This window comes from Pygocentrus nattereri, chromosome 16 (assembly GCF_015220715.1).
Source record: "Pygocentrus nattereri isolate fPygNat1 chromosome 16, fPygNat1.pri, whole genome shotgun sequence".
Taxonomy (NCBI): Eukaryota; Metazoa; Chordata; class Actinopteri; order Characiformes; family Serrasalmidae; genus Pygocentrus; species Pygocentrus nattereri.
Window position 1 is genome coordinate 19,965,915 of NC_051226.1, and position 13,930 is coordinate 19,979,844.

Here is a 13,930-nt window from a genome sequence, read left to right on the forward strand (position 1 = left end):
GCACAAGTTACTGGACAGTCTTGGGTGTCAATAATAAAAGGGATTGAATGAATCTCTGCCATTTATGTACAGCATGTTTTGTATATAAATATATATTTAAAAATATAAATATATAAATCTATTTTATTATTATTGGATTTCTGGTTATTTTTCAAAGAAAGACACTACTTTGAGTCTTGGGGGAGCCATGTTCTTGTATTTCCCCTTTATGGAGAGTCTTGACAGAGTGGAAGAGCACTCTCTGACTTTTGAATCAATCCATTTTGGGAAGGAAATCGATTAATACTGCTTTTGCACAACTATTGTAAAATAGTACACCATCCCAATTTTTTAAATCATCTTTTAGTTATAATGGGGGGTTGTTTTATTTAAAAGCTGTTATTCAATATTCAAAGTTATGTACAGTTTTTTTATGTGATTTTTTTTTTTTTTTCTTTTTTTTTCTTCTATTTAAATTAAAGCTTTTTTGGTCATCGTTTGCAGAGTAGTCATTGTAAATGTGTACTTTTCTTTTTTTTATTAATGTTGTACCTCTACTTTGAAAGCCTTGTCTGTGTCTAAACCTAAAAATCAGTAGCAGTCTCAAGGATGTTGAGATAGTAAAAAAAATTATTACAAATTAGGTTTAAACAGTAGTTATTAACAGAACTTTTTTTTTTTTACTGGATGCAGTGAATTTATATGAACTATAATTCAAGTCTGATGAAGCCTTGAAGGTTAATGCCAATGATTTTTCTAAATTTTATTGCATATATCAATCATGGAGATGTAAACAAAGTCATTTTGAGTGGTTTAATGTGAAATGGTTAACTGTAGAGATACTTGCACTTAAGATTTCTTAAGTGGTTGGTGATAGTAGCCAGGGGTCACTTGTGTCTGCAAAGCATATGCAGGTGTTTTATTTACTGTCCGAAACGGTCAGTGTGTGTATACATGTCTCCTGAATTTTTGTATGTAATGTTGGTCATGGTAAATAATGTTAAATCTGGGGGGAAAAAAACACTTTGCCCTAGAACAATTTGTAAGTACCACTCCACCATTAATATACCAAAAAATGGGCAAAATAATAATATACCTTAAAAAATGGGTTTTGGGCCAAAGCCTTATTTCAAAACTAGTAAAACAATGTCTCAGGCACCAGGCTGCATAACCATTTTATGTGACAACTTTAGAACCACTAAGCACTTTTGGACAACTGGTTATCTTTTAATTACTGAGATTAGATGTTTCAGCCAAACCCATTGCTGACAGGTGGATAAAATGAAGCAGAAAATGAAATGAAAAGACAAACACTAGCTGTAGGTTGTACAGATGAACGTGTACTTTAAACGGCACTGTCATAGGATGCCACCTCTGCCACAAGTCAGTTTATGAAATTTCTGACCTGCTAGATCTGCCCCTGTCAACTGTAAGTGCTGTTATTGTTAAATGGAGAAGTGGTGTAAAGCACACCGTCCCTGGACTTGGGTTTGGTGAACACCAGGAGAGCTTTACCTTCTGGGAGGTATTGTGCCAACTGTAAGGTTTGGTGGAGGTGGGATAATAACATGGGCCCCTTAGTTCCAGTGAAGGGAAATCTTAATACTTCATCATACAGACATTTTGCACATTGTATGCCTTCAACTTAGAAAAGGGCCTTCGCTAAATTGTTACTACTGTTTCAATGTGAATGAGCCCCAGTGCAGTGAGTTTGGTGTGGGAAAAACTTGACTGGCCCTCACAGAGCCCTGACCTTTAGGATAAACTAGAACGGAGATTATGAGCCAGGCTTTCTCATCCAATGATATGAATCATTTGAATTAATCATCTTTTGGATGAAAGGGGAACAAATTTTCCCAGACACACTCCAAAATTTTGAAGAAAGCTGAGGGCTGAGGTACTAGGTAATAAGGTGCATGGCTGAGGTACTAAATAATAATAAACCCATCTTATTGGGAATGCTCCTTAGAGTATAAGCACTACAAGTATTAATAGTATTTCAAAATAATAGAGACAACTGGTGGTTTAATATTGCCAAGCAGTTTTGTGTACAAAAAAGGCTGTGTATAGCAGTCAGGATATGAGAACTGCATATTTAGCTAAATATTTTTGTTCACAAAAAATTACTGTAATTTTATAGCTTAATATCATTAGCCTATGCTACTGTTGCATACTATAGGGCCTGGTTGTTTGTAGTTGGCTCTGCAGTGTGACCCACTTTAATCTATTTCACAGTTCAAAGACAAGAGAATTCCAATCTATAAGCCAGATTTACATTCACTTAAAGGGAAAAATTGCATAATAAATTGCTAAGATGTAAACAAAATCATTCAGAGTGATTTGGTGTAAAATGTCTGAATTGTTCACAGTGGCGGTGATGGCACCCACCTCTGAAGGCTCCCTCACAGAATGTTACTACATGAAATAGTGAGATAAGCTGATTGATGACTGAGGCATTGTTTTATGATAGTTTTGTGAAGTAAGTTTTGGCATGCATTTCAGTTGATTTATTTGAATCCATTCATGGTGGAGGGGTACATGCAGGGTGTTGTACGGCCAAGTAGTCCCCAAAAAAAACGTTTTTGGACCTCGTCAGCATCACATACAGTATATTGCCAAAAGTATTCACTCACTCATCCAAATAATTGAATTCAGGTGTTCCAATCACTTCCATGGCCACAGGTGTATAAAGCCAAAGCACCAAGGCATGCAGACTGCTTCTACAAACATTTGTGAAAGAACGGGTCGCTCTCAGAAGCTCAGTGAATTCCAGCGGGGTATCATGATAGGATGCCATCTCTGCAACAAGTCCAGTAGTGAAATTTCCTCGCTACTAAATATTCCACAGTCAACTGTCAGTAGTATTATGATGGCAGCCCTCCTGTTCCAACATGACTGCGCACCAGGGCACAAAGCAAGGTCCATAAAGACATGGATGAGCGGGTTTGATGTGCTAGAACTTGACTGGCCTGCACAGAGTCCTGCCATCAACCCAGTAGAACACCTTTGGGATGAATTAGAGCAGAGACTGTGAGCCAGGCCTTCTCGTCCAACCTCAGTGTCTGACCACACAAGTGCGCTTCTGGAAGAATGGTCAGAAATTCCCATAAACACACTCCTAAACCTTGTGGAAAGCCTTCCCAGAAGAGTGGAAGCTGCTATAGCTGCAAATGGTGGACCAACATCATATCAAACACTATGGATTAAGAATGGGATTTCATTCAAGTCCATATGCACGTGAAGCCAGATGACCGAATACTTTTGGCAATATAGTGTAAAAAACCCAGGAGACACGTGTAGGTTCACTGATGTTTTATTCATTTTTTGGGATAATAAATACAATTATTATGTTGGTTTTGTAGACATGACGACCCCTGGTTCCTATCACCACCATTGTAATGAAAGGAGTCTCTACAATGAATAATTTTACGTCAAACGACTCTGAATGACTTACATTTGAAGGGCTGGATTATCCCCCCTTATGGTTCTGAAGGCGAACAGATCTCGCTCAGCGTTGACTGTTAGCCGTATTAGCGTCATAATCAAACTTGGACACCAGGCATGTTTTGGTTGATTGACTACGTTTGGTGTAAAGGGGAAAATGCGCTAAACTGTTTTTTCATCCAACCGTTCTTTTATTCATCATGAGCATAAGAAGGTCAGGCCCGCTTTGCTTTAAACTTATCTGACTAAATGTTTAATCCAAGACAGGTCGAAGAATGCGCTGGGAATTAGTTTATTCATCATCAGTGGACGTTTTATATATTAACTGAAAGGCTAATGCTAGCGTCTTCTACCCCACCCCGCTCTGGAAAAATAGCTGTGCCATACAAACATGATATTCAAAAACAGTCCCGGTACAAAAGACTCTGTCTTCCTCAGACAAAAGAGCGTTTAATTAGAGAGGGAGTGTATCGGATCTCGTTGTAGCACTCCTCGTCTTCACGGCTGTACCTCCATTTGCTCTCCTGAGCCGAGCGGTGGAGCCACAGCACCAGCACCAGCAGAGCCAGCAGCACCAGCGCCATGAAGAGTGTCAGCAGCACCCCCTGCAGGATGCCAGGGGACTCGTCCGGGGCTGCACAGGGAGACAGGAATGTAACGCCCTAGTTCGCTTATTAACTCGTTCACTGTTTAACGTTTGCTATGAAGTGAGCTGACTGGAGAATAACCATAAAATGAGAGATGGATTTATTGCTGAAAATTCGAACAGCGAAATTAGAGAACATCTTAGCTGGAGATAAGAACAGCACTGGTTTATGCTGGTCTGGGGCTGGTTTAGCTGGTCACCCACTTAGGTTACACTGGTTGACCAGCACACCAGCGTCCAAAACACAACATATGCTGGTTTTTATGTAAACAGCATAACAGCTTCCATTGCTGCTGACCAGCATCCAAAACACCCATGCACTTGATATAAAGTTATGAAAAACTGATAAGCCAAACTAGGTACTGGAAACAAATACAGTTAGTGATGGGTTGAGGAGGGGTTTGAAAGTAGTTATACATGAATAGCAATATTTTTGTATACGTGTTATTTGATTATACGTGTTATTTGAATTTTTCTCATATCAATATTTTTATGAGCAAAACTTATTGCGCAGTGCAGTGTCTGTTAAAAGTGAAAAACAAAATGAATTACTGTATTACTTAATAATGATTATGCAATTATTTCCAAATGTGTGCATAATCTTGTTATTGGACTCTCTTTATCCTGCTTAAGAAAGGGGAACTATATAAGTTAAAAGCCTGCATACATGCTGTGGGACAAGTTAAGCGTCCCACTTAATGGTGTAATAATTATTACATCTCAAAATAGTCGTGTGATGTTTACTGGCTAGCCGTACAGCAGAGTCTCTTGCTGTCTTCAAACACAGACTGAAGACACATCTCTTTACACAGCCCTTAAATGAGCATTGAATTATAAGCTGCACTTATATATTATATTTTATTGTATTGTACTGTGTATTGTAGTTTATTGTATTGTAGTTTATTGTATTGCATTGCACTGAATGGCACAGAGCTCTGTGTTCAACTCTGTTCCTTTTTCTCTCAGTATCTACAGTGACATTTTGTATCTAGCAGTATCTGAGCCCAGGACTGTCTTTTCTCTAACCTATTGGTAACTAGCAAAGATACTTTCTCTAGATAGACAAAGCACTTCTTGGAAGTTGCTCTGGATAATAACGTCTGCTAAATGCTGTAAATGTAAATGTAATTGTACTGTGGTTTCACCAGTAAGGAACTCATTTCAACTTAAAAAAAAAAAAAGAAAGAAAAAAAAAACAGAATTGTTTCTAAAATTCTGTGCATTCATTTTTTAAAAAACATTTCGTAAGAAATAACAGGAACTCTACTGGAACATTTCTAATCATGAAGCAGATTACTTGCATTAGTACACAGTACTAAAGGGCGCTCTGCAGCCAACTTGACAATGATGCCTCTACATTTATATGCACTGTATATTAATATATTACATGAAAGCTGATCAGTGATCTGAATGTCATGTCATGTAGGCTGTATATTGAAAGGTGGCTGACACTCACGGATATACACTGAAAGATTCACATAGCAGTTCTGAGTGCCCAGCACGTTGGTCACAGAGCAGCGATACACACCAGAGTTCTGTGCCGACACATTTACGATTTTCACCGAGCCCATTAGCTCACCTAAAAGAACAAAACAGACATACAGACATAGACTTCTTTAGTTAGAAAACCTTCCCACATTCTACATTTTCTGGTATTTTTATTGGTATTTTCATTTTTCCTGGTACTTATTTATGTAGTTTTATATACAAAAACATTTATCATGAAATTGTTATTTTTACAATTTTCCGATGTGCAGTTTTTGTTACTGTTCTTTTAAGACTGATATATGAAAATGACTTAATGGCTCTGATTAATTGCTGTGTATTTTGGAGTCCAGTCATGAAAAGTCCAGTCATGAAATTTCCTCACAACTAAATATTCTACAGTCAACTGTCAGTGGTATTATAACAAAGTGAAAGCGATTGGGAACGACAGCAACTCAGGCACGAAGTGGTAGGCCACGTAAAATGACAATGCGGGCTCAGCGAATGCTGAGGCGCATAGTGCGCAGAGGTCACCAACTTTCTGCAGAGTCAATCACTACAGACTTCCAAACTTCATGTGGCCTTCAGATTAGCTCAAACACAGCCTAGAGCGCTTCACTGAATGGGTTTCCATGGCAGAGCAGCTGCATCCAAGCCTTACATCACCAAGTGCAATGCAAAGCATCGAATGCAGTGGTGTAGAGCGCCGCCACTGGACTCCAGAGCAGTGGAGACGTGTTCTCTGGAATGACAAATCACGCTTCTCTCTCAATCCGATGGCAAGCCGATGGACGAGTCTGGGATTGGCGGTTGCCAGGAGAACAGTACTTGTCTGACTGCATTGTGCCAAGTGTAAAGTTTGGTGGAGGGGGGATCATGGTGTGGGGTTGTTTTTCAGGTGTTGGGCTCGGCCCTTTTGTTCCAGTGAAAGGAACTCTTAATGCTTCAGCAGACCAAGAGACTTTGGACAATTTCATGCTCCCAATGGTGCCTTCCTGTTCCAACATGACTGCGCACCAATGCACAAAGCAAGGTCCATAAAGACATGATTGAGTGAGTTTGGTGTGCTGACCTCAACCCGATATCACTTTTGGGATAAATTAGAGTGGAGACTGTGAGCCAGGCCTTCTTGTCCTACATCAGTGTCTGACCTCACACATACACTTCTGGAAGAATGGTCAAAAACTCCCATAAACACTATCCCAGTGGTCATTGGGTGAAAGGCATTTCTTGGAATAAATAATTGCTATTTTAAGGTAAATTGTTGAGAAGGTTTTTTCTTCTCTTGTAAAGTTACCATTTTGGAGTTCCAACAATGACAATACACTTCCTGACAGTGTGGTACAGCACAATGTTTGTTTCATCATTGTCTTCCACCCCTCTAACTTTGCTACAGATTGTCAGCAGAAACATCTCTTCTAATCACTTCATTATGAAGTGCTGAAGGCTGAAATCTTTTAGCAGTTGTAGCATCATAACCATGATGAATTCAGTACAGGCTGTTTTAGCATTTTAGTTTCTATGTATGGAGTGGGGAGCAAATAGATCTATTTTTTGATGATGGAAATGTATTGGTCAGCTGTTACCCTCCATGTTGACAGGAAGGGTGATCTGTTCTGGCTCCAGCTTCTCCCAGCTCATCTGAGGAGTCGGGACCCCCTCCACCACTGCACAAGACAGGGTCACACTGCCCCCTGCATCAGTGTCCCCCTCCCATAAACAGACAGGCAGGGATGGGGGTGCTGTGAAAACACAAACAGAGTAGAGACACCATAATATGTTAAAGAGATCACGGTGAAAAATCACGTAACACAAGAGAATGGTTCCCCCCAAATGAGTTCATCAGCCAAGATACGTTTAGCCAAGACAAGACAAGAAGCAAACTTTGTTTATTTTGTTTATTTAAGCAATGGAAGCTTAAATCATATATATATATATATATATATATATATATATATATATATATATATATATATATATATATATATATGATATATATATATGATATATCTCCACAATGACTACTGTGCCAAGATTAAATGGATGACAGAACTACAGCTTTCTTTCCATGAAAAATCATGTACTAAACGGGCAAAAATGACATTTTATCATTTTACAATAAAACTAGGGATTAAACTACGTGCCTGAATAATCACACACATGCTTTAAATCTCATCAAGTTGTTAAGCAGTGTCAAATATTCTTACTTATGTTGTTTCTGATGCTGTACAACATACAAAAATGGCAAAAATACAGTCGTAGCCATAAAGAAATCATTGTCAAAAAAACGGTTAGACACAAGTCTGTTTACTTAACAACTTAGTCTAAAGCAAGTATGTGATGACTTTGACATTTAGTTTACACAATACTAATAGGTCTGAAAGGGTTAACTCTGCTCCAACTCTGCTCTAAGCAGACTTTGCAGCAAGCATAGCTACTGTCCTTGGCAGTTTTGCACAAACAACTTGCTCCTCTTATCGGGACAACATTCTGTCCAGAACCATTTGTTCTCTTTCGTAGGTAAGATTATCGTACACAGAGCAGAAGCCCCCCTCCTTTGGGCAGTTCCGGTGGTCCGTGAGTGTCAGCTTAGCATTTCATGACTGTTAGACAACTTATTTGGGTCCACCCTGTTTGCTTGTACGCAACAGGGCAGGACGTGTTTGTATAAAAGAAGGAGTGCCCTTCTTTCTTTGTGCAGAAGACTTAATAAACTCTTTGATTGATTAAGAGAGTCGTTCTGTCTTCCTGCACCGAGCGCGCTCGCTGCGACCGAGGCTTTCCACAGGACAGGTGATCCACTCTCTGGTTCCTCTTCATGAACGGACCAAAAACGGCCGGTCCTTCCAAGGTCATTATAAGCTTTCACTGAATTTAAAATGAATCAAACTTTAAACATCAAGCATTTTCTGGTTGACTACATCTGTTAAGGTGATAGAATTATCATCTTAAGTGCCTTAATATATTCATATATGTTTGTATGTGTAGAGGTGTTCAGTGACAGTCAGTCCTCAGGCAAAAGCTGACAGTCATAAGAAATAAAAGGATCATGTGGTGGAGCCAGAGTCTGTATATAATTGCTCATGCAGCTTCACAGATCAAGAAAAGAAGACATATTTTGTAGTCAGCCATCATCTTCTCAGTATGTATTCTGGATGACTGCTGGCTGTTTCATGCTAAAAATAGAGACATTGCAGAGATAGTCTGGGATATGAACACATGAATCAGTGCATGATTCAGACCATCTTCATAACACTGATGAAAAAAGGGCTGAGCACCTTCTGTTTCTTACCCAGGACACTGAGGCTGAGTTCTCCAATGCCAGGGTCACCTGTCTCTGGTGGATTGCTCACCACGCAGCGGTAGATGCCACCATCAGACACCCGTGTATCATTGAGGATGACATCAGCACTCCAGGGCATGTCAGCAAACTCCACCCTGCCAGTGAAGGCAGGACTTTCAATCACCTGCCCTTGGTCATACACAATCACCTGGAAGACAGGTAAAATAGCTTTGCATTAGAAGTAAAATGTCTGACCTCCCAACATCAATTATGATTGATGAAAAATCAATGCAATCTGACAGATCAAATGTTATTCAGTTTGGTTTTACTGGTATGACTTTAATCAAATTATCCACACAAATGTGAGTGGAGAAGCTAATTTTCCAGTAGTGGAACATAACCGGAAAAACAATACACTACACTTTTTGTGATTGAAAAGACCTGTTAGCAAGTTTTTTTTTGTTGTTGTTTTTTATTTTATATTTTTATAATCAATCATTTTGGCCAGAACATAACAGTGCTTTTTTGTTAAATCATCTCTTTTAAGCCATATTTCCAAAAAAAGAAGTGCACTTATTAGCATTATGTTATCCTGGCCTATATTGCATTCAGGAACCTTTTGCATATGTTTTTATCCAAGAATATAGAGTCCTGCTCATAAGTTAAATACTCCTGGCTGAATTTGTAAGATATTTACCCTTTTTAATATAAATGATTGGACAAAACACATTCCTTTTATTTAATAATGATGCTCAGATGAAGCTATTTATCCACATGTATTATATTAATCATCAACAGAAAGTTTACATACTGTTGTCAAAAGTTTGTGTGGTGTGGCTGTTTCAGAACATACTATAAGGAGATACTTAAACAGAAACTGAAATGCAGGGTAATCCCCAAAAAGTAATTAAAAAAAAAAAGTCATCTAAAACTGAATGTCTTAAATCTAGAGAAACCTCAAGATTTCTGGAACAAAGTAATTTAAAGTGATGAGACAATAATGGAACAACCATAAACATTATGTTTGCAGAGGAGTCAACAAGATACAAGAAATGAAGTACAGAGGTGTTTTGCCTTGAGCTCTTCTGGGGGTCTGTGAGCTACAGCAGCTCAGGGAATTTGACCAAACTTGATAGCAGATTATCAGCAAATCCTGAAGGAAAACTGGCATGCATCAGCCTAAAGACCCTTTAGTGGCTGTGGTGCAATGCGGTGAATGTTCTGGAGTGGTCCTAACTGTCCCCCGACCTCAACATCATTGAGCCACTTTGGGAAAAACTCGAATGTACAAGGCAACCAAAGACTTTACAGGACTCGGGGGCTTTGTGCCAAGAAGAGTGAGAGGCTTTACCACCTGAGAAAAATAACAGCACTCACTCACAACTATCACAAATGCCTACAAACTGTCACTGATGTACAAGGGTAACACACAATATTAAGAACGATGCATATATAAATCTTTGACTGTATAATTTCAGCAGTTATAATGATTAATGTAATTCCTCTAAGTTTCTGTGATGATCAATAACTTCATTTGAGCACTATTAGTTAATGAAATGTGTTTTGTATGGTTTCTCATACATTTTCTAAAAATACTAATATCTTACAAACTCAGTCAGAGGCGTGTTAACTTAGGAGCAGAACTGTACACACATAACTCACACCTCATTTAAAGAAGTTACACTTTCAGCCATGGAAAACCTGGTTATAGATTTTTGAACCTACCATTTCGCCCTGATTTTTAAATTGACCATTCCTGTGAAACACCTGGCTGCTTTCTGCATAATGTCTCTAAAGTCTGGTTCAGTTCAATACAATTTTTTGTCCATGCCAGTGTGTGATGAGCCATACCTGTGTAGGAGAGTCTGGGTCAAAAAGGGGTGTCAAGGTCCAGATGATGCTGAGGCGGACCAGGGGCATCGCTGTGAGGAAGGAGCATGGCAAAGTCACAGAGTCACCCTGCACCACCTCCAGACTGGACTCTCTCACTGTCACACGCACAGCACCTACACATGAAAGCACAATTAAAAAAAAACAATATTGAACATTTCCAAATTATAACAACCCTGCAATCTACTGGGTATAAAAAGACCTTATGTTGTCAAACTGTAAATGTTTACAGTCCTGTAAACTTAGTGTTTACACCTCAAAATATTTTTTTGTCCTGGATGTCATATGTGTAAATTAGATTAGAGCACCCTGAATAAGTATTCACAAATACTACTTTTTAAAGTATGCATAATAGATGCATACTACTTTTTAAGTGTACATAATAATGCACAGTTTGCTGTTTTATTGAAACAAAAATATTATAGATGACAGCATAACAAGTTCACTATAACTAACCACTTCCTATTTCTCCCATTATATCAAAAATATGACTGTAAAACACTAGGGCTTGTCCTAAATGAATGGGGGTGAATAGAGCTAAACAAGCTAAAATGAGCTCTTACCATTTGTATGAGATCTTTAATTTTGGAAAGTAGATGGATGTATTCCATTAAAATAAAACAAAGAAAACTTACATGTATTTTTTATTTATCTGCAACATACAGGTTTGGGACAGTAAGACTTTAGCATTACTGCTACTGAATGCTGTCCGGTTGGTTAGCTGATCAGCTTGAAAGTGCTTAAAATATAAGAGCAATGTAGAAATATTTTATGATCTGTGTTTAGAAAATTATGGAACTGTTCTATATACAAATCACAAAACATTTAAAACTATGATTTTGCACAAAAGCTTCCTAGGGCTCATTTTTGACTCACTCTGGAGTGCCTTGGAAACATTACTGAGTGGCTGTTCTCCTCACCCCACATTCTCTGGTGTTACAATTAATTCATGTTGCAAAACGGCAGTTTCACAGATCCAGATCATTGCAGACAGGCTCTTCCTCATTCACTCTCATTATCTGTATTTGTTAATTAGAGTAAAAGAACAATATTTATTGTTAATAAATAGTAATAAATTACATCACAATATGCTTTTCTGAGAATATTGTAAGTACATAAAAATCGCTTAAACACTTACATAGTTGATCATAGGCAGAGCAGGATGCATACTACCTTTTTAAATTCCATACTGCTTTTTAAATATGTATACTACTTTCTAAGGTTAACACATTAGGTTAACACATACACCAGGTACACTGTATACCTAGGTCAAAGTTTGAAAACCCCCAGTCAAATGTTTTGTTGATTTTCTACGTGAAAATAAGTTACACATCCTAAACGTTTTCTGATCATTTTAACATTTTCTGATCATTTTAATGCACAATTTTTATTTATTTGCTGAATTTAACATATAAATAAATAAACATACAGTATATGGCCACATTTTGTGATTTTTTTTTTGTATTTTTATTTTATGTTTTATTCATTTATTTTATTTTTTCCAGTATGTCAAATGCAACACATAAACAGCAACTGTGTATTAAAAATGTGCAGAAGTGTGCTCTCTGGAGAGGACAAGTAACTTATTTTCACTTATAAAATCAATAAAACGTGCCACTTTTACACATGACTGTGTATATGCTTCATATATAATGCTTTGTTAATAACACTTTCAAGGTACCTGAATGAGATAGTGTCGACTTGGGATGAGAAGAAATAAGAAATGTTTGTCCATACATTTGAACCTCTGACCGATTAACAGACAATTTAATTTTAAACCATAACTATGAATGCAAAGTGAGAATACAAACCGCATGCATCACTCAAAAACAAAAATACATATGTAAATATGAAGATTATAGATTAAGCTTTTAAATGACTTCACTGTTATATGAAGGCATGAACGACCAAAGGTAAGAACAGAAAAATGTCCAATTCTAAAGCACCAAAAAATATTTGATAAATATGCATATATGTCTTTTCGCTACACTCTGGCCTCCACCGTCCCCACTCATGCCCAAATGTCTCATTACTGTAATGATGTGCCCCACCCCCTACACTGCACCATCCCCAGGCCTTTTGTGTGTGTGCGTGTGGGAACGCATAGTGACTATCAAGCCGTAATTACAGCTGACAGCCTCAGCTAGGCCAAACACACTGCATGAGGGAGAGAGAGAAAGAACAATAGGGTCCATGTCTTCTGAAAAGAGCGCTCATCGACCTGAATAGAAAATATTTCAAACATTTTGCTTCATAATATGTGCAAATACATAAATAACCTAAGAGCTAATATTGTCAATTAGTATATACATCACTGAGTTCAATCACAAAAACTATGTATTATGTATTTAATGGATATTAGTGCTTGCTACAGAATGAAGAATTGCATGAATCTGCAGAGAGGTTTAAATCAAATTTACTCTGAGGTTTGGTTCCATACTGTATCTCTACCTAACATTCCTTAGATCTTCATTTGTTGGAGGAATCAATGTAAATACCTAAAATGTCAATTGATTCCAACTGATTCCATATAAAGTGCAACAAAGTGAAAGTGGAACTCACCACAGTGGAGATAGACAGACACCAAGCAGGTGATCCCTAACAGGCAGCATCCTGAGCAGCCCATCACTGAGAGGATCCGTGTGCTGTATGCTCACTCCTCTGACTACTGCCCACTGACTGGGCAAACATAATCGAGTTATTGAGTGGCTAAAGAAGAGACGCTCCATTTCATTCTCTCTCTCTCTCGCTCTCTCGTTCTGCATACCCACACCCAGAGAGAATGTTCTTCGCATCTCAGAGGTTTCTGACTGACATCTCAGAACATTGATTTGTTTCAGGTTCCTTTAAGCCTGGCTTGGAGATCAGATGAGTCTGCTGTTGCTTATCATTATGTCAACCCATCTGTTTTAATCTAAATGTGTCACATACAGATTAAAGATACACATACAGATCACATGCAGAGTCTTGGCAAGCAGCAGTAGCAAATCACACATATTTCATTTTACTTCATTATTTTAATGCTTTATCTTTCTTTATGTATATATTTTACATAAATTAACAGAATATCTACAGAAATTCTTAAATGTAGGTAAAATCAGCCAGATTCTACCCAATAGGAGAATGCGGCCAAGCCATGACTTTACTCTGTATTTTGAAAGACTAATAAATATATATAAAAAAAAAAAGTTTACACAAACAGG

At 37.9% G+C, this 13,930-nt stretch overlaps 1 protein-coding gene across 1 annotated transcript; it reads right to left on the minus strand.

Annotated features, from left to right (window-relative positions):
• Nucleotides 1–3,699: 3,699 nt before the first annotated feature.
• On the minus strand, nucleotides 3,700–13,416 carry zgc:165604 (uncharacterized protein LOC792578 homolog). Its single transcript, XM_017698533.2, has 6 exons — nucleotides 13,290–13,416; nucleotides 10,689–10,843; nucleotides 8,847–9,045; nucleotides 7,141–7,296; nucleotides 5,526–5,648; nucleotides 3,700–4,057 (listed from the first exon to the last, which is right to left on the minus strand). The coding sequence occupies exons 1-6, from the start codon at nucleotides 13,351–13,353 to the stop codon at nucleotides 3,858–3,860; spliced, it is 897 nt and encodes a 298-aa protein (XP_017554022.1). The 5' UTR covers nucleotides 13,354–13,416; the 3' UTR covers nucleotides 3,700–3,857.
• Nucleotides 13,417–13,930: the final 514 nt, after the last annotated feature.

What these genes read in the sequence shown, in the direction of transcription:
- zgc:165604 (XM_017698533.2), bottom strand. Translation starts at nt 13,353, where the DNA reads ATGGGCTGCTCAGGATGCTGCCTGTTAGGGATCACCTGCTTGGTGTCT. An exon ending in ACCCAGACTCTCCTACACAG is followed by an intron (nt 9,046 to 10,688) that starts GTATGGCTCATC and finishes CCTGTCTTCCAG; the next exon opens with GTGATTGTGTATGACCAAGG. An exon ending in ACTCAGCCTCAGTGTCCTGG is followed by an intron (nt 7,297 to 8,846) that starts GTAAGAAACAGA and finishes GTGTTTTCACAG; the next exon opens with CACCCCCATCCCTGCCTGTC.